At 34.1% G+C, this 21112-nt stretch overlaps 3 protein-coding genes across 6 annotated transcripts; all 3 read left to right on the top strand.

The window, feature by feature from the left end:
• Nucleotides 1-45: 45 nt before the first annotated feature.
• Nucleotides 46-1228, top strand: Vlet (Valette). The gene is made up of 2 exons (XM_053755748.2): nucleotides 46-299; nucleotides 612-1228. The coding sequence occupies exons 1-2, from the start codon at nucleotides 268-270 to the stop codon at nucleotides 1162-1164; spliced, it is 585 nt and encodes a 194-aa protein (XP_053611723.1). The 5' UTR covers nucleotides 46-267; the 3' UTR covers nucleotides 1165-1228.
• A 982-nt stretch (nucleotides 1229-2210) lies between these two features.
• Nucleotides 2211-16714, top strand: ari-1 (ariadne 1). Of its 4 annotated transcripts, XM_053755735.2 has the most exons (12): nucleotides 2211-2574; nucleotides 4015-4167; nucleotides 4941-5009; nucleotides 5411-5497; nucleotides 6694-6822; nucleotides 7211-7381; nucleotides 8028-8224; nucleotides 8401-8590; nucleotides 10891-11117; nucleotides 11504-11581; nucleotides 15880-15928; nucleotides 16517-16714. In XM_053755735.2, exons 1-11 carry the CDS (start codon nucleotides 2368-2370, stop codon nucleotides 15920-15922), a joined length of 1551 nt encoding a protein of 516 aa, XP_053611710.1. In that variant the 5' UTR covers nucleotides 2211-2367; the 3' UTR covers nucleotides 15923-15928; nucleotides 16517-16714. The 4 variants fall into 4 exon arrangements, 3 of the variants coding, with proteins under 3 accessions (XP_053611710.1, XP_053611711.1, XP_053611712.1); XM_053755736.2 differs by lacking the exon at nucleotides 15880-15928; XR_008405344.2 differs by lacking the exon at nucleotides 15880-15928 and having other exon boundaries at nucleotides 2212-2574; nucleotides 11504-12731.
• A 571-nt stretch (nucleotides 16715-17285) lies between these two features.
• On the top strand, nucleotides 17286-20711 carry LOC128675926 (cytochrome P450 6B1-like). The gene is made up of 2 exons (XM_053755734.1): nucleotides 17286-18724; nucleotides 20309-20711. The coding sequence occupies exons 1-2, from the start codon at nucleotides 17314-17316 to the stop codon at nucleotides 20473-20475; spliced, it is 1578 nt and encodes a 525-aa protein (XP_053611709.1). The 5' UTR covers nucleotides 17286-17313; the 3' UTR covers nucleotides 20476-20711.
• The last annotated feature ends 401 nt before the right edge of the window (nucleotides 20712-21112 follow it).

Raw genomic sequence — 21112 nt, 5'->3', positions numbered from 1 at the left:
ACAAAGTTTTAAAAAAATTACAAAAAACGTCAAACCAAATCTAAAGTCATTTTGTTTGTCATGTCGTTTTGTTTTGTTTGTCGAACTAACTTGTCATGAAAATGGCTCAGGAGAATTGAAAATAAATAAACCAAAAAAAATATTTCAGTGTAGTGAAAAATTCACGCAAACATAACTGAACAAAAACATTGTTTCTCGTGTGTCTTAAGTAGTACCGAGATTAACGCTACCCTTAGTACAAAAATTTAATTTTTTACCCTAACAAACATGGTATGTCAGTGGTTAAAGTCTTCACCGAGGTAATTGAAGTAACATTTCAATAATTTTCTATTGTGATCGTCTTGTTTCAATGGATATGGAAGGATTTACTACCCATATAGTAAATCTGGCTATGTCTGTCGTAACTAGGTCTCTCTAGGCTAAGTTTAGCTTATTGTATCCTCTGTAAAGATGTGATTAATTTGATTGAGTTACTACACAAGCAGAGTTCTGATTAAAAAGTACAATAATACTGGATTAAGTGCTAAGCATAGCATAATGGAGTTGGCGTATAGCATATTTTATTATTAAATATTTAACTATAAATAATTGTTTATTTATTTTCATTTCAGTTTAAACAAAGGTATAACTGTCATCAATCTGTTAGACGAAACAAAGTTTGAACAGTTTCTACGTAGAATTATTGCAAAACTAAAAGTTCAAGATACTGAAATATTTTCAGAGGATGAGAGACAAAAGCTAGAAAAAATATTCAAAATCAGTGAAGATGATTTGCTCCTATCTATTAGGACTATTATTTACTTATTCAGAAGAATGTTGAAGCATATTTTTATGCCTTCAATTTTAAAAGAAGAATTATCGAAAATTGGTATAAATAGTGAAAAATCTGAATGTATGGTTAAAGCATGGTCAATAGAAACAAAAGCAGCTCTAAATGAAATGGATTCCACTACTATCAATGAAAATGGTGAAAATCTTAATTTTACTTGGAAACTAAACGCAGAGTTAAGTTCTGGATATCAAAAGAAATGCAAAATGCCAAAGGCTTATCTTACCTTGTTGGGAAAGCAAAGTGAAACTGAGCTAGAACTAACCCATCCGGAACTATATTCTGTTTTCCTACAGTTTGAATCCATTCAAAATGAATTGGATAATTTGTTATAATATCCACATATAGTATACATTAATAAGTGAAAAATATATAATATAGTTTATTTGGTAAATTAAAATAACAAAGTTTTTTTGTTCAAAAGATTCCTCTTTGCCTACCTATCATGTATATCAAAATAAAGAAAGTGTAATTGAACAACATGTATGTACATGTTGATGTGATCTTGATACATTGGATTGAATAATTTATATCACCACCTTCATCAAGATTTCAGAATAATAACCAAAAGCTCAATATCTATACTAATATTATAAAAAGATTTGTATTTTTGTTTATAATGAATAAACTCAAACTACTGGACCAATTTTGATGAAATTTGGCGCAGAGATAGACGAAATCTTCAGAAATAACATAGGCTACTTTATTATTATAGTTTTACCCGAGCGAAGCCGCGGCTGACCGGTAGTAATTTTATTAACAATAAAATAAATAAAAAATTATGAATTCGAAAATATGCGCCGCTTTCACGGCTAAACCACTGGACCGATTTTGATTAAATTTGATATGCATGTATTTAAAGACACCCGTTCATACATAACCCTATGTACTTTTTTTTTTCAAAAATCAAACTTCCAAATGTCCATAAAGGGGGAGAAAGTATGTATGAAAATCGTGTTTAAGTATGTATGAAAAGCTAGTTCTGCATATATTTAGTAAATTTTAATCATTAGGTAAGTATAAATTTAATGCTGTTTTGGATTTGCTTAGGAGGCCTTTGGATGCTCCTTGATACTATAAAAATATGTAGGTCATCACTCCAGACAATAAATCGGGTCTACGCTCCTACTCAAGGGCCTTTACGCCATACAATTGTGGCTTAAGAATCCAACCACAATAAATACCTAACCAAAAATAAATATAGATACAACATTTAAATAATAAAAAACTACTATAAACAGGAGGTATATTTTACAAATAAATATGCGGAGTATATTTTAATAAACAATTTTGGCATTTTGTGTATTTGAAAATATGCCTGACTGAGAAAGAAAAAAAATTGCATTTACCATAAACAAAAAGCAAGAGTGACGTCATAGACACTGCCACCCATACGTCAGAGGTTTTGGCAGCCCGTGGGTGAACTATTTTCTTCATTGTTGACCTTTCCTAAATCTTAGGTGTAATTATTTCATCATTAGACGTGCTCTGGCTGTACCCTTATTACCAAGTTTACTTATTTCGTCAACGTCTCGACTATGGACTCCGAAGATGACACAAAGGATGATGTGGATTCTGGTAACGAGTCTAGTGGAGACGATGTCGACTTTGCAATGGACGTTGAGACTCACAGTACTAGGGAACGACAAACGGAACTCGAGGAATATCCATACGAGGTGTTATCGACGGAGGAAATCGTTCAGCACATGGTTGATTGCATCAAAGATGTGAACACTGTAGTAGAGGTCAGTATGTTAGTAGTAAACAATGGACTAAATTGAATGAGGTTTCTCGTACACAGGGAACCTTCAGTGGAATCCTTTGTATTGTACCTAGATTTATTGTCGAAATGTTTGACCATTACTTCTATAAAGACTATATATTTACGTGGGAAGCCAAACTGTCGGGCTATTGAAATCACAATGATGATGGCCTAGAAACCCGATTCTTTTGTGCGTCATAAACAATAAATGATATTCTTGATGTTGTCTGCTAGACGTCGTAAATATTGATGACTATATCAGTCTAAATGAAAATGCTTGTCATATTTTTTGTGTCAGTATTTTAGTAATTATTTTCTCAGGATTATAATTTTTTATGGACTATAAACAATACACAAGACAAGACTCACTGCTGTATCATTCACAATTGAATCATTAAGAAGAATAATATGTTTTATAACTCAATATTTTCATGTTTATATTCACCAAAAACAACATTATTTTTATTTATTCACTATGACATAATTTCCTATTACATGGAAACAACTTCTTCATTTTATCAACAATCAGAAATGGGTAGATATTTTGTTATTTTTTTATATAGGTGTTTGTAAAGCAATTATTATGGATAAACAGAAGATAAAAGATGTTTATATGGAATTTGTTACAGGGTTTTGCATCTTATCTAGGATTTAGGTATATTATAAACTGCAAACCTTAATTTTTGGCTGAAACCAGCTAAAGATTTAGAAGTGTTTACATATTTTTTGCATTAATAGAAACTTTTATTCACCATTCATCATCATCATCACCAACATCAACAATATAGTGTGCACCACTAAAAAAAGATGGGTGGTAACTGGTGTATAATGTGGTACTACTATTTGTTTATGTCTACTCTATATATTTATCATGTCAATTTCAGAATTCACTAATTTTTTATCATGATACAAGGATGTATATGGTAAGTTGCTAACATTTGCATTTGCTATGTTACCATATACATTGTATGCTCTGTATTTCCCTATATCTACTCTGGTTCTATTACATTTGATAAGTTTTAGGTGTTGTGGTAAGACATAGCTAAGAAGATTCCACCTATCTTTCACTCTTTGATCATCATCATATTGAGTATTTTATTGCTAACACTGGTGTCAGATTTTAATAAAGTTGCCTAAAGGCATTTTGCCTAATCCCTTTGATGACAAGTTCAGACAAGAGACAAAAGAAGAAAGTCCCATTGAAACATGTGTCGCTTATATAAACAGTGTGACTTAGTTATAAGTTAATATTTTATATGTATGATATTTTTAAGGTGAATCTTGATGTGTCATAATCACTTTTTTGAATGAATTTTAAAGGGCGAAAGTATGCTATATTTTTGCTGACAACCCTAAAATCTAAGAAAAAGCCCTAACAACACGAGAACAAGAGTTCAAGTAGTGTTTTTTCTCTCTCTAACAGATACCAGCAACAACAACGCGCATACTATTAAATCACTTCAAATGGGACAAAGAGAAGCTTATGGAACGGTTCTACGATGGGGACCAAGATCAGTTATTTGCAGAAGCTAGAGTCATTAATCCATTCAGAAAACCAGTCATACAAAGGCCAAAGGTAAAGAAACCTCTTGAGATCAGTAAATAAATATTTTATACAGTTTTAATAATTATATGATTATGATTAACATTTGTCCAAGTTTATATTCTCCATTTATTTGCAGTATAATTAAAATTTACATATTATGTAGGTTCTAGCTTATACCCGCGGGTTCGCCCGCGTCAAATTTGGTAATATCGCGCCTTTTGATGAATACAACAGCGCTTTTTCTTCTGACTTATTTTACAAATATCTATCATTTTTTTTGCTACAAAGAGGTATGTTTACCAATTGTCAGCTTTTAATCTTGAAAATTGTATTAAGTCCCATACAATCTTTCACCCCCTTTTTGAAGGGATTGAGGGTTAATTTTCTGAAAATTCTGAAACACATACCTAGTATTTATTAATTTGTTGTAAACAATTAAAATCCATATTTTCAAGTAACTATTTTCGATGTTGTACAACTTTCACATAAAAGTTTTTTACCCCTTTCACCCTCTTAGGGGTAGAATTTCCAAAAACAGTGCTCACCTACACTCCCCAGGGAACATTCATGCCAAATTTCAGCTTCCTACGCCCAGTTGTTTCAGCTGTATGTTGTCTTGTCAGTCAGTCAGTTACTCAGTATCGGAAGAGTTTTTTATATATTGATTTCTCTATACGATTATCCATAGTCATTTGTTTTAAAAGTACCTTTATAGCACTAAATAAATAAATAACTAAATATATTTCAGCTTTTTATATATTTTGTCGCTAATAACTTATAACTATATTTCATTATTGTTACAGCTACCCAGGCGGATATCAACGTCAGGGACAGAGGAATGTGAAATATGTTTTTCAATATTACCTTTGACTGTAAGTTTGCAGAATTTATGATGAACCTTTCTTTATTAGATAAATGTTTTTATGTCAAGCTATTTATTATGCGTAGCCTTAGTTACACGCCTAGGAGCATGCCACCTACGTGTGTTCACGCCTATTGTGTTGCTATGGGAAGTAGGAATTGATTCCTCTTTCCTAAAAAATATGGTGTGTGAGTTTTAACTCCATTGATTGTTGTTTTAATTGCTGCTTGGAATACTGTCATATTATTATAGTATTATAGCTTCGTAACCGTGAAGAGTTTAACCTTTTTTAATGAGTATTATATGAAATTAACATATATGTAATACACATATTTTTATTGTGATATTACAAAAAGTAGTAATGATTATATTTTTTCTTAAATTTCCATAAAACTGGATATTATTTTACAGATGATGACGGGCTTGGAGTGCGGCCACAGGTTTTGTACACAGTGCTGGTGCGAATATTTAACTACTAAAATAATGGAGGAAGGCTTAGTAAGTCATTTTGAAGTTTACACTACATTTAACTCCCAAAATCAAAGGTGCCTCATATATTTTTTTATGTATTGTTTTTAACCGAGCGAAGCCGAGACGTGCCGCTAGTTAAATTCAAATTCAAAATTCTTTAATCAATTTCGGATGACATACATGTCTTATTGACGTCAAAAAATTACTTAAACTAAGTCTACTGCCGGCTTCCAAAGCGCAGATGAAGAAGAAGCGGCGCAACAACTTCACCGTAGCTTTTTCTCCAAGGACGTCAATTATATAGGTCATATATAGGTCTTATACATATATTAAAAATTAGGAGGACGAATTTACATCATAATGTCACAATTTTAATGAATAAATAAAAAAAAAAGTTGTATTTCCAATAAAATTATTGAAAATTGTCACACAAAAAAAATATATAAATAAAAAGCTAACTATACAAAACGTACGTAATAATGTCATAAATCAATTACATATGTTATGAGGATACTGCACCATGCTTGAGTCAAACATTATTGTATTTCACATAATCATCACACTTGTAATATGCCTAATCATCACCTTATCCTAATCATCACACTTGTAAAAATTATATAATAGAAGTACTTTGTAAAAACAAAGTACTATTATATAATTTTTATATAGTTTATAAAAATGGATACAGTTCCCAACAAAAGACGTTCTAACTGTGGCCAACCGATGCCCGGGGACAAACAATTTATCTTTATTACGTAAGGCTCTATCAGTGTAATCACACGTTGTTCGATATGATGCATTAATCTATCAGATATGTCGTATCTCTGACGACCTCCTTGGTTTAGTGGTCATCACGCCATTATATGCATCATAGTCATTACGCCTGTCCGCTATCTAGAGGTCCTGGGTTCGATTCCCAGCGCGGGCATACATTTGTACATGTGACCACAAATATTTATCTACCGTTCTGGGTGTGTTGTGTCCGGGTTTTCAATATTGTTCACTTATTATTTACTAGCGGCCCACCCTGGCTTCGTTCGGGTAATACCATAATAAAAAAACTATCATATGTATATATTATTACTCCTAAAGATTTCGTATATCTCTGTGCCAAATTTCATCGAAATCTGCCCGGTAGTTTTGGAGTTTTAATCATTACAAACAAAATTATAAATTTGTTATTGCTATGGAAGTATACAGACGTAACTGAATACGATTTGTAGGGTCAGACGATAGCGTGCGCGGCGCACGAGTGCGACATTCTGGTGGACGACGCGACCGTCATGCGCCTGGTGCGGGAGCCGCGCGTCAAGCTCAAATACCAGCACATTATCACCAACAGCTTCGTCGAGGTGGGTCATTTGTTATAAGCTTTTTTGTTTTGTTACTATTACTTTTTCAAGTTCCAATAGTAGTTTTAAGTAACGATAAATTCTCTCATATCATCCTTGCGTTTTAGCTTACATTCGGAGCTGTGACGCCCCGAAGCCCAAAGTTCGCGTAAAAAAAAAACCTTTCAATTTTGAAGATTTCCCTATGCTTTTATAACCGACTGCCTGCCTGACGTCAACCCACTTTCGGAATGCCATCGTTGCATATCAGCTGTTAAGGCCTGTGTCTCTTAGTCGCCTCGTATGTCTTCCACGGGAGGGTTTTATGTGGTCCTATTCTAGGGCTAAACATGTGGCGTGAGGTCCCGACCACACGCCACATGTTTAGCAATAAATAATTTTGTGTTAGTGTAATCGGCTGCTCCGCTGGTGTCCGTCGCCGGACTGCAGCAACGCCATCAAAGTGGCGTACGTGGAGGCGGCGCCGGTCACGTGTCGCTGCGGGCACACCTTCTGCTTCGCGTGCGGCGAGAACTGGCACGACCCGGTGCGCTGCTGTCTGCTGCGCAAGTGGATCAAGGTTGGAAATCGAAACTCATTGAAATTTTAAAGTGCTTAAGACCGTATGCCTGTGATCGAACGGTCCCAGGTTGGTATCCTACTCGTGACACATGAGTTTGTATACCAATCTGACACATGTATAGTATTCATAGATCACCCCGTGAGGAAACCAGCACACTGGTTGACAATGTTACCGACTGCTCCGCTGGTGTCCCTCGCGGATGGCAGCAACGCCATCAAAGTGGCGTACGACCAACTGCACGACCCGGTGCGCTGTCGTCTTCTGTGGATCAACGTCGCAGAAAATTGGAATTTTATGCTTGGTCTTAACGTCCATAGTCCCTCGGTGTCTAGCCGATTTAGCTGTAGTCGGTCAACATTTGATTTTAATAGACCAAACACATGTCTTTTTAAATCAAATGTTGACTGACTACATATTCATATTCCCTGGAGGTCACGCTGCATTGAAAAATTCTAGTCAGTTAACAAATTAAAAACAAAGATTTATATCCACTGACGGTGGAAGAAATTCTGAATAACATGCATGATATCTCAGAACCAGCGATAACTATTCCTTTTTTAGGGTGACTTTCTACAAATTAATTAATTTATTTATTTATTTTAATGTGTCCCCTTGTGTGTTTATTTGATTATCTTTTTTATAGAAATGCGACGACGACTCCGAAACGTCGAATTGGATAGCAGCGAATACGAAGGAGTGTCCGAAATGCAACGTGACCATAGAGAAAGATGGCGGATGCAACCACATGGTGTGCAAGAACCAGAACTGCAAAGCTGACTTCTGCTGGGTCTGCCTCGGGCCCTGGGAGCCGCACGGCAGCAGCTGGTACAACTGTAACAGGTAAGTACGGGAACTAATATTTTTCTTTCTCTTGAGGATTCCAGTTTCAAAAACTCTTTTATTCAATGTATTTTATTTATTTTAATTTATTTCAAAAGAGAGACTCTACTTTTATGTGTCATTTTTTAATGTTCTGGTTCTAATTCTAATTAATTCAAGTATTTTTTTAATTACAGATATGACGAAGACGAAGCGAAAGCGGCACGCGACGCGCAAGAGCGTTCGCGCGCGGCTCTACAGCGCTACCTGTTCTACTGCAACCGCTACATGAACCACATGCAGTCTCTACGCTTCGAGTCCAAGCTCTACGCCTCCGTCAAGGAGAAGATGGAGGAGATGCAGCAGCACAACATGAGCTGGATCGAGGTGATAATTGTTGCGGCAACTTGTAATAAAAACTTGTAGCGCCAACTGTTGCAGTAACTTTATGAAGCAACTGTTGCAGTAATTTGTTCAGCAACTTGTTGCAGCAACAGGTTCCGCAACAAGTTGCAGCCGCTACAACTACTGCAACCGCTACATTATTTACATGCGGTCAACGAGCTTCGTGTTAAATTAAACCATTAAACTCGAAACAGAACGTGATCATCTACATCTCTTTTACTCAAAAACGATTGATGAGATTACTTGAAACTTTGTCACGAAACACGATAATGTCCCAAATTTCCAAAATACTAGACTGTTTATGACATTAGAAAAAAGTGTATGACTTGACTGGTAGGAAAGTAACCAATTAAATAAATACTAGGGGCTCGTTCCGGCTTCGTTCGGGTAAAACCAGAATAAAACTTCGTCTATCTTTGTGCCAAATTTCATCAAAATACATATTGTTGAAGTTGGTGGCGCCACTGCGCACGTTATTTGTCGGGTCCGTGTAAACAAATCATAAAAAATATCTCCAGAAAAAATATAATAAATTTGAGTGTACTATCCTGCTTATAAGTGAAGTAATCAATAGTGACTGTGTTATCCAAGGGAACTTTTAAAGATAAGTGACTAAATTGTATCATAATAAATACGGACTAACAGTACTGCAATTTAAAGACTTTGTGCTTTAAGACATTTGTAATCTTGTTTTAAAATAGTTGATATTGGAGGCATATAACATAAATGACGTTATAAATTTGTCAACCTAATAAATTTTAGTGGGACAGTGCTAAAAACCATGAAAATACTATAATAAATTCCGTTATCTAATTCAAATATTTCACACCCATAATAATATTGAACACAAAGACTCACACCAGCTTACAGCATGCTTAAGGTATGCTTAAAGCATGCTTAAAGCAAACATTAAGCATTGCGATTTCAGAGCCATCTATACTTGACTTGGAAAGTTATATAGGTCGGTAAAATAGCAGTGGAAGGAAGATTAAAACCGCAAATTCGACATATGACGTCAACTGCAAATTAGCATTGCGGTAGCGGACTATGCTGTAGACTCCGAGAGTCTAGGTTCGAATCTCAATCACCAATGAAAAATTTTTGTATTTAAAGAGATTAATTATTGAAAGAATACATACAAATTTTATAAGTATAATGGATAATGTAACAGTAAGAAAGAAATTACATAAATCAATATCTGAGACGGACTTGACGACACTAATTCACTGCCATAATAATAGTAATTTATTAAACTCGACAATAATCATGGATTCAACTATGCACAGCTTACAAAATATGACTACGAATTATGATGCATCTTATATTGATGACCTTAAAGTTGAAATAGAAAGCATGAAGGAAAAACTAACAATTGCGGATAAAGAAATTGAGAAAAAGAATTTATTTTCAAGGCTCAAAAACGTTGCATCCGATCTATTTTCCAACTCCAACAAACAGACACGTGCGTGCCATTTTTTAAAAAATTTAAGTTATTAACATTACCCTGCATGTATATATTTGAGTGTGCTGTTTTTGTGCATACACACAAAGATAAATTCTCGTTTTATACGCGGGCTCGTAATAATTCAACCAAAATAGCGTTAGCTGTCTGTAATACAGCTTTGATGCATAAAAGCGTATTTAGAAGAGCACCTGAAATATACAATAACTTACCTAACTCTTTAAAATCAGCAAGTTTAAAAATATTTAAGAAAGACCTTCATAAGCTACTTGTTGAGAAATGTTATTACAAACTAGAGGATTTCTTGGAGGACAAGCTCTAAGTTTCTGAGTACATTACATTTAACTTGATTATTTTAAATAATGTTGTCTTTTATATTTTGTACGCCACTAGGCAGAATACAGAGCACTTTCTATGTTTATTAACAACACTTTTATACCTGTATTTACAAATAAATATTTTTGATTTGATTTGATTTGATTTGTTCTCTTTATAATATTAGTATGGATTATTTATTTAAATCTTGATCGGTAGAGAATGCTTTTAGCTTTAAGTCCGTTTGTACGTCCCGTCCCTTGTACTATATCTATACTATTATTGTAAAGAGGTAAGCGTTTGTGACTTTGTGAGTTTGTATGTTTGAGGTGGGTAATCTACGAAACTACCGAACCGATTTCAAATATTCTTTCACCGTTAGAAAGGTACATTATACAAGATTGCTATAGGCTATATTTTATCTCAACATTCCACGGGAGCGACGCCCCGGGCAACGTCTAGTTGGTAAATAAAGTTTGAATAAATTTCCAATATCCAATCCCAGGTGCAATTCCTGAAGAAGGCGGTGGACATTTTGTGCCAGTGCCGGCAGACGCTGATGTACACGTACGTGTTCGCGTACTACCTGCGCAAGAACAACCAGTCGGTGATCTTCGAGGACAACCAGCGCGACCTGGAGTCCGCCACCGAGACGCTCTCCGAGTACCTCGAGCGGGACATCACCAGCGAGAACCTCGCCGACATCAAGCAGAAGGTGCAGGACAAGTACAGGTGAGCTGTCTCCCTCCCTCTCGCTCTCAGCTGAATGTTGCGCCTCTTGTTGTGGGACAAAATGTTCTTTACTTCGTGGCTTTAGGGAGAACATCGTGATGAAAATAAATATGTGCCAATCGATAAAAGTATCTATCTCTCATACTCTCTGTTTCTTACTTAAATACTAGGATCCGCGTAAAAAATAAATTCGTTCGGCTGTGATTTTACGACTGGCCGCCTGCTTGACGCCAACCCTCATTGGGAATGAAATTTGAAAAAATGTCAGATGTGTCAACTATCGGGTGAAAACTAGTAGGACAATTTGGTATGACTACGGATGTGTTGTGGTAAATTAGACCACTTATTCATCGCATTTTTTTATTTTTCCATAATTTCTCTTTCAGATATTGCGACAGCCGGCGTAAGGTGCTGCTAGAACACGTAAACGAGGGCTATGAGAAGGACTGGTGGGATTATACAGAGTAAACACCTTCTGACTACTTCGTCGTTCAGCATCGCATTTACTATCATTATTTGTGCCGACACTATAGCGATCACCATCGTAGCCATGTACAGACAACACAGTGGACTCTGCTAACGTGATCAATATCACGTCTCAATATTGGTTCTTATTGCGTGTTAATAAGAACTATTATTGAGACGTGACGTTGACTTAACTTTAGCAGTATCCGTATCCAGGTCACACAAATATATTTAAAGTTTGCCTAACGACAGTGCAACGGAATGGTCTATTTCGTATCAATCTGTAGATAATTTTGAGAGGAGTGAACGTTCAATGATATCGTTATACAAATTTTGGATATAGATTGCGAGCTGGATGCAATCGTAATGTTGACTGTACTACACCGCTGACGCAGCTAAAAGTAATCGAATATGGACTTGAAGTTGTGCTCTCTAAATAATAGGCTAAATGTGACATTTTGATATAACCGTCATAAACATAGAAATGTCGTCATTTGGTCAAATATTTTGTTAACATAAATAAATACTTTTCAATGAGAAATATTTTTAAAATATATTTCGTGAAATTTGTCGATTGTAATAAGAATTTGAGATTTAAGTACCTACCTACCTAATATTAAAAAATCGTGTGGATAAGAAAAATCACAAAAAAAATAATGTGCTTTAGATTTTTGCAGTAATTAACAGAGCACAGGTTTAGCCTCGTATTTGAATTATTTTTTGTTGGCAACAGTTGGTGTTAATGAGATATGACCTCATTGTTGCTTCCTCATCACATCGCTTGGTTTTACGATTACGACATTTGACTTTACTAATATTTGGAACGAAGCCGGCGAGACACGAGCCAAACTTGTCAACTCTTATTATATAATATATCGAGTGGGCCTGGCGCCCTCGATGTGTTGTTTTGTTTAACAAAAAAAAGTGGAATAAAGAACACATTTAATTAAAATGCTCTTGTCAATGTTTAAATTATATAAAACAATTTATCAAGAATTTGACAAATGACAATTATTTTAAGTATTATATTATCTATGGAATTTAATTACACTGATAGATGATTCTCAAGTTTATATTACCTTATTTTAGATTTAAATGTGTATATGAAGTCTCAGCGAGATCTTTGTTTCGATTATTCTTTTTATTTTGGTAAGCTATTTTATGTGCATTACACTTACGTATGATTCCGGTTTGCCTCGTGTCGCCCGCCGTTATTTCATAAATTGTGTAAATAAAGCATCATAAGTAAGTCTTTCGAAAGGCGACTGAGTTTTGTATTGATCCATTTGAAAACGTATGCAGTTTTTACATTATATAGTTACACACTATCACCTCGTTGAGTACATGTATTGTTGTGTTGGCGACTTACTAAGTATAAGTTCATTGTTTTGAGTGAAAAAAAATGTTATCATCCGGTACTAATGCTGGGTTGACACAAAACAGACTTTATTATTAAAAAACTATTTATAAAGTAGAATATGTTGTGATTGTATGTCACAGTTCTGTGCTAGATAGTGATTGTCAATATTTTAATTTAAAAATCTGTTTTGTGGCACTACTTCATTGCAAACAAAAGGCGGTTGTCACATTTTATATTGAAATAAAAAGTGCTTCACTTTTTATCAAAATTACAAATGGCGATGAAGTGGTACAACCAGGCGAGTGTGAGTGAACAAGGTGCGCCTTGTGATGGCATGTCAAGTGTAAGATCTCATTTTTTGTATAATATTTGGAGTGACGCGGCTGCGTTGATGCCGCCGGGTGACTGTCACTGTAACAACTCCGCGATTACTAACTGTGTGGCTTTCCTGTGAATTTATTCCGTTTTCTTCTACGCTGTAGATATGAAATTACTCTCTAATTCTATAATATGTTTCAAAAAAATGTAATTTTAATTTATTTTATACATGTATGCTTACGATTCAATGGTAACTCCGAACTGAAAATTTATTTTATATAAATCTATTTAGTTAAAATTATTTAGATACACAATGTTGATTTGTTAGTGTAGCATTTTAGTTAATATAATAAATACCTATACATTATACTCGTGGACGGTTCTCTGGTACAATGAATACAAAATAATTATGATGAATGAATTGATTTCAGCCACGTTGGTAATTCACTTTAAGGTGTTAATTCTGCTAACGTTATCCAAGATTGGGATTCAATAGTGGCTCTTGTTAACACAAAAAAAAACTTCTATTGAGCCACAATATTACTAATTGTTAGTAGAATCGACATCTTATCTCCGCAGTAGCGTTTGAGAATAGTTTTCATTTAATTTCAACTATAACATTTAGGTTTAATATAGAATCATTTTGATACGTTAATATGTTAATGTAGTGTCGTATAAATCGCCTAGTGTAGTGGACATTAAATTCTGGATGATTTCCTGGTATTACGATATTCTCATTCATTCGTTATGTAATATAATGTGGTTTATGTTCATCATAGCATTCTAATCTATTTTAAAACTTTATTTTTCATAAATAAATCTTGATCAATATAATATATAGTGCACAATTTCTAACTAACAATTTATCGGTTAAGGAAATACAAGAAAAATATTTTTACCAAAAATCCTATTTTTGTTATTAGGGTACTATTTTACAATAATAACAATTATGAAGATGTAAGCTACTAGCTCAGGATAGTGCGTTTTATTCTGTGATCGACTTTTAATTTAATTAATGCCTTCAAGGCTCGGTGTTGGTAGAACTATAAAATTGATTTAGCAGCCGACACGCGCTGCCTAATGGTTTCGATAATGTTTAAAATGTAATTAAAATAAACCCTAATAAGATTAACGACTGGTAATGTGAACATGTTTTAATGAGGGCTTCGATTCATTGAATTGAGTGATATGTGGCCGTAAAATCAAATAAGTGTGTATTATAATAGCAGAGCTATGAACTTTTTTACAAAACCAGCACGTACAAATAGTTTACTTCGAAATAGCAAGCTTTTTGTATAATTGTCGCTACATATCTCTCACTAATACGTATGTAATAATTTACTGATATTGGTAACGATCGTGCATAAGTCGGTTGCACTGCCACTAATATAACGCTTGGTCCACAAGGTGGACCGCGCCTCGGCCGAGCGACCCCAGCGCTAGGGTTGGGTGACCTCCAAGCTGCACAGACATTGTACATATAGATGCTGTATAGATATTTATATGGTTAACGTGTAATTCACAATAGCTGTGTATTGATGAGCATCTTGTATGTGTGTCTCCGCTAAACACACTGTTGTCTTGAGAGACGGAAATAAAAATAGTAATATCGACAGGAAGTTTGTTATTTACATCTATTTTACCCGTGCCACCGTCCTGTTTCCAATATTTGTAAGAATTAACATCAATGCTCATTTTGATCACTTTACATTAAATATTCTTATCACATATATATTAGTGTAATTATTACATTATATTTTTTGCTCGATTTCAAGTTATATTCCACTATTCCATGGTGAAGTGAAGGATAGTCTTGTCGATATGAGGTGAAAGATTTTGTTTGGTTGCCACTCCTAATGGAAGTATAGGTACTACATGTTTGTCGTAGATTATTTCCCTTTCACCATGATGTTGCGGTTTGAAAGTAATAATATTAGATTGGTTGCCAACACCATGATTTGGCGGATTTCGGTAACGACAGTCATTATTTTTTAGATTATTTGTTAACTAGAATGCGATTATATTTTTTTAATCCAATAATATTTAGAAGAAACATTTATAAACTAGCGGTCCCGCCCGGCTTCGCTCGAATAAAAACAAAAAAAAATATTCACCTAAACTGAATCTTCCTCAGGAATGACACTATCTATTGATGAAAATTGCATGATAATCTGGGCGGTGTTTTTGAGTTTATCGCGTACAGACAGACAGGCACGGCCGAGGACTTCGTTTTATAATATGTAAGGATATCTTTTAACAAATTAATTTTGTGATCACAGGGAAAATTAATACATAGATGAACAAAAGAAAAAATACATATTTTTTCTATTCAAAACTTACAAGCCATTTTTTTACAGATAATTGTAAATAATATGTATGCTCTGGATAAAATAGATATATTTAAAAACATTGTGATAATTCATATACTGTAGGATCATTAGACGAACATGTAAAGTTGGTTGGGAAGTGATTTTGAAAGTTGTAAAATCACATCCAAATCTTCAAAATTTTCTTGATCTTGGTGCCCCGAATGTAACTGGGACCAATGCTCGAGGAGGATGATATTATAGTCAAGATTATATTTTGTAACAGAGTTACTAACATTTTGTTCAACTGCAGGGATGCGCTGGCGCCTTCACCCACAAGATCTAGTAAGGCCTAAAGCTTGGTGAGCGCCGTCATTTCAATTTTAAAAATAGACAGTATTCGGTGTAGATATACTTTATGTACTTTGGTAGTTCCTCTATGTCGATGATTAGTATTCATATGATGAAGAAATATTTCGTAGGTTATACATAGTTTAATAAATAAACATATTTATTTCCTATTAAGTATAGGGTAGTTGTCGAATTAGATACAGTTTGAGGTTCATTAATAGGTACCCCAATGGTTGATGGGCTAGCATTATTTACATAAATAAGCAAATTTTAGGCTATAATGCGCTGCATAACATTCTGAAGCATCTCTACTCTACGTTGTTGGTATGTAAGAAATTTCCGGTTTTTGTCGTTAAAGGATGGTCGATGATGGTACTTTCTATCAAATAAGTTAGGTCATTCAGCATACAAATATGGTTTTATCAATTCAAGTTCAATAAACTTGAATTGATAAAACCATATTTGAATGGAAGAACTGGGAAAAAACACATATTTTTTAGTAAGTAAAGTTTTCCGTCATTCAAACTGGCTTGCCTCAAGGTTCTATTTTAGGTACATTTTTTATTAATAATAATTAATAAGATTTTTATTGTTCACAGGCCGCAGCCTCCTATTTGGAATACTTACTTCTAGTAATTGTAATCTCAAAATTGTCCGAGTGACTAAAGACTATTGTTTTCCTATAACGATGTAGTTAAGACGGTAGGTTTTCAAACAATTCAAGGACCGCTTAGTAATTAATGAAGTGTATAGAAAATGTTTTGTATTATAAGTAAATAAAAACCTAAATAAAAATAGACAATGATGTTTTATTACATCTTGGGACACAAAACACGAAATTAGCCTTCCAACTCAGTGTAAATAAGAGTGAGATTCAGCCATCAAAATCAAATATGTCTTATAACCTATTTTTTCTTTCTTTACTAATTTTTTAGTTTATTCTACCGCTTGTTGTTTTTCAAGTGGTAGTGTAAAAAAAAAACAACTTATTTGTGACTTAGAGTACTTCAATTGGCTTTTTTGATTTTTCAGTATTTACCTATTGTTATTTTAATAACTCTTCCTTTATTAAAATAAAATAAAAACTACTAAATTTAGAACCTAGGTTCTATACTATTTTTATACTACTGAGCAAGCAAATAGGCGAGCGACCCCCATAATGGGAAGCCGTCACTACAGCCTGTGGACGTCTACAGCCACAGATTTGCGCCTGCAGCACCAAGTAGGTACACGTTATATTATTAGAATGAACTATGAGATAAGTAGGTAAAATAATTTCTTCTCACAATGACTTTTCATTTTTTGTTTTGTTTATTTTAATATCTCTTCTGATATAAACAGTTTATCAATATGCATATAAAGCGCAACTCATGGATATTTCATTTATTACGTTTACATGTTTCAAACTAAGAAGTCGACAATTTTTGACAGTGAGTTAATTTATACATTACATATTTTCCAAATGTTTGCCTATTTACTTGTGGCGCTAACAGCGCTAACTTATGGGCTGTATTACTATTTCAAAACAACATACAACTATTGGAAAAAAAAGAATGTGGCAGGACCGGAACCAATGTTTTTATTTGGTAATCTTTTCGAATCTGTAATGAGGAAAAAACATTCGGGTACGGTGTTTAAAGAGGCATATGATCAGTTTCCAAATGAGAAAGTAGTCGGTGTTTATAGAATGGTTACACCTAGTTTACTGATTAAAGATTTGGATATTGTAAAACAAATTATGATAAAAGATTTCGATTTATTTGTGGATCGTGGTGTTGAATTCAGTAAACAAGGGCTAGGAGCTAATTTGTTTCACGCCGATGGTGATACATGGCGAGTGTTGAGAAATCGCTTTACCCCCTTGTTCACGTCGGGAAAGTTGAAGAATATGTCCTATCTTATGACAAATGCAGCTGAGGATTTCTTGAACTATGTTGACACATTGACGAAGGAACAACCAGTACAAGATGTTTATACATTGGTTCGGACATTTACAGTGACCATAATATCTGCATGTGCTTTTGGGCTTGACATTGATATTCATAATGATAAAAAACTACTGAAACGCGTAGCAACTATTGATAAATTAATATTTGAACCGACTTACTTCTTTGAATTGGATATGTTGTATCCCGGTGTTCTAAAGAAGATAAATTCGTCATTGTTTCCGAAACTTATTTCAACGTTTTTTTATGAATTAGCTAGAAATGTCATTTTGGATCGAAAGGGAGCCCCTATAGGTAGAAAGGACTTTATGGATTTGATCCTCGAATTGCGTCAACAAGGAGAAATCAAAGGAATGAGGCGAAGCGACGAGACAGAGCTCCAATTGGATTTTAATGAAGATGTGATCGCTGCCCAGGCTTTTATATTCTACGCGGCGGGCTACGAGACGAGTGCGACGACTATGGCCTTTATGTTGTATGAGTTAGCTAAAAACAAAGATGTACAGGAAAAGCTACTCGAAGAAATAGACGAGGTTCTCAAAAAATACGATGGAAAAGTTACATACGATTGCATTAGTGATTTGCATTATATGGAAAAAGTTTTTAATGAAACTCTCCGACTTTATCCAATAGTTGACACATTGCAAAGGCGAGCAATGATTGATTACAAAGTTCCTGGGTTAGATCTTGTAATTGAAAAAGGGACGTTGTGTTTGATACCACCACTGGCCATACATCGTGATGCGAAACATTATCCTGATCCAGAAAAATTCGACCCTGAGAGGTTTTCCCCAGAAAATGTGGGAAATAGACATCCATGCGCACATATTCCTTTTGGTACGGGACCGAGGAATTGTATTGGTAAGTTCTTCACTTAAATTTATTAAAATACTTAGTTTATTCAAAAATATTGATGTAAACAATTTTGAATTATTTACTTATAAAGTTAGGTTCCTTTTAGTCGTATTCCATTGTCATCAATCATATACCTACAACGCTATCTGAGAAACTTGTTTCTTGGCATACCTATTAAAAGTTGTAAGTAAGTAGGCAGATGGAAATCAAAATAATTTATTTAGAAATTGACCCTACACCTTCAGGCACTTTTTGACGTCATATTCTAAACTATGCCTGTCTTCTAAATGCTGTATTCTAAATGATGCCTGCGACTTCGTTCGCGTGGCCGAACAATTTTTGATAAGGAGTATTTATTATTAGAGAAATTTAATTGTACAGACAAATGTTAGATGCTAATCAGACTGAAAAAGTGTACTTTTTATAGTTTAGCTGAACAATTATAACTCTTCTTCAAGTGTTCCAAATCTTTGATTTTTGTACCTCAACAGAAAATCACAGTGATTTTTATATTTCAGCAGAAAATGCTGATGAGCATGACTGAACAATTTTTGTTAAGTCGTCATTTCTATATTCCCTATAGTTTAGCTGTACCATAATTGTTCTCCATCAGGTGTTTCAGTTTTCAAAATAATTTATACCCTATAGGCCAGGCTTAATAGCTATATAACAAAAAAGTATCATTCAAATCCGTCCAGTAGTTCCGAAGATCGTGTACAAATAGACATAGAGACAGAAAAATTTTTCAAATTCTTACTCTGTTGCTGTGACTCTTATCGCCTAATTTTATTTTTATGTAAATTTATTCAATGTACAGGATTTTTTTTTTGATATGTATTGATTAAATGATATTTACAAAGCTACAAACTACTAGCATTTCGTAACGACCACTGCTAAGAAGAAATGCCGAAAGAAACAGTGTTGGTCCCTATTATGCTAGAAGTGCTTACCATTTTTTAAATATAATGTATATATTTTTTATCAGTAATATAACAATGTAAGCACAATAAAGTACATGGTCAAAAGGTATACTGAAACATATTATGATTGTGATCAAGTGCTGTTGTAGGAAATTCTATTGTAGGCAATCTTATTTTATTAGTATTTATTAAATGGTGTTTATATGTTGTAATTGTAAAAGTTATTTATGTATGGACTTCCTTTTAAAGATTTTTAAAATTAGAATGCAGATTTTATATTTGTACAATTGATAGAAATTAAATAGGTATTTAGGTTTTTTACATAAATTTGTTGTATTCATGATGTAATTAAAATTAAATAGTGTTTTTATTTCTTTATTTTGTGATTGCTTTATAAACTTTATATAAGTTTTATTAGCACTAAGTAACCCAGATTTAGATAAGGTATTCGAGGTTAGATATTTCACCAAGTAATATAACAACATATGCTTGATCTTAAATGGGATACAAGAAATAATTCTCCGCAAGATGCCATTCAAACATAGGTACATCTTACGGATCCAAATGCTAGATCTGGATGGAATGCTGGATGGACAAAACTCATCTGTTCCTGCACTTAACTGATGATAATCATATCCTATCAATTCTTATACAAAACTTAATATTCCAGGCATGCGGTTCGCAAAAGTGCAGAGCCGTATATGCATCACAAGGCTGCTGAGTAAATACCGAGTGGAGCCGACCGATAGGACTTTAAAGATCATGCAGTTCAACCCTAAACGAGTGGTGATAAGTCCGAACGGCGGGATTCACTTGAAGTTGGTGCCCAGGGCTTGACATAACCCCAGGACTACAACAGAACTAGATACCAAACCAACGGCCCTTTTAAAATTGTTGCTAACACTTTTGATTGATTAGGTATATTTATTGTTTTTATAAATATGTAGGTATGTATTGATTGTACAGCGCATGTCGATATCCTATTAGTATATATGTATAGCATTTTAACTTTTCATATGATTATTTTATACATATATGTATTTTCATAGCAATAAAGAGCATTTTTAATGTCAGTACCTAAAATCACCTAAGCTTCTTGCATGGTAGGTGCCAAAAATATAGTTTTTGATAAGCTTATATTTCTACATATTCTATTCGCAGACCATTCAGATTAAATTCTACTCGTATCTAGAATTCAAGGTGATGTAAGGGGAACTGAATATACGTATGTTCTGCAAGGTGAATTTAATAGGTATCTAACTTAATTTTATGAATTTATACTCCATAAATAATTTCCCAGACCTGGGGTGTTGAATTCTCCTGCTATAAATGACGACAAAATTTCAACCCTGAAACCTTTAGGATCAAATGTGCTTGCAAGAGCAGACAAAAAAAGGGATAGGAGAGTTGGCACTGATGAGTCCATAGTAAGTACGCCTAGTCGGTTAAGTGAACTCGAACGTACGTTCAACTT

Source organism: Plodia interpunctella, chromosome 15 (genome assembly GCF_027563975.2).
Source record: "Plodia interpunctella isolate USDA-ARS_2022_Savannah chromosome 15, ilPloInte3.2, whole genome shotgun sequence".
NCBI classification, from domain to species: domain Eukaryota; kingdom Metazoa; phylum Arthropoda; class Insecta; order Lepidoptera; family Pyralidae; genus Plodia; species Plodia interpunctella.
The sequence above is the reverse complement of the archived record's forward strand: the minus strand, read 5'-3'. Positions and strand labels throughout refer to the sequence as shown.

What these genes read in the sequence shown, in the direction of transcription:
- Vlet (XM_053755748.2), top strand. Translation starts at nt 268, where the DNA reads ATGGTATGTCAGTGGTTAAAGTCTTCACCGAG. An exon ending in TGGTTAAAGTCTTCACCGAG is followed by an intron (nt 300 to 611) that starts GTAATTGAAGTA and finishes TTTTCATTTCAG; the next exon opens with TTTAAACAAAGGTATAACTG.
- ari-1 (XM_053755735.2), top strand. Translation starts at nt 2,368, where the DNA reads ATGGACTCCGAAGATGACACAAAGGATGATGTGGATTCTGGTAACGAG. An exon ending in CAGTCATACAAAGGCCAAAG is followed by an intron (nt 4,168 to 4,940) that starts GTAAAGAAACCT and finishes TTATTGTTACAG; the next exon opens with CTACCCAGGCGGATATCAAC. An exon ending in TTTCAATATTACCTTTGACT is followed by an intron (nt 5,010 to 5,410) that starts GTAAGTTTGCAG and finishes ATTATTTTACAG; the next exon opens with ATGATGACGGGCTTGGAGTG.
- LOC128675926 (XM_053755734.1), top strand. Translation starts at nt 17,314, where the DNA reads ATGTTTCAAACTAAGAAGTCGACAATTTTTGACAGTGAGTTAATTTAT. An exon ending in GGGACCGAGGAATTGTATTG is followed by an intron (nt 18,725 to 20,308) that starts GTAAGTTCTTCA and finishes TTAATATTCCAG; the next exon opens with GCATGCGGTTCGCAAAAGTG.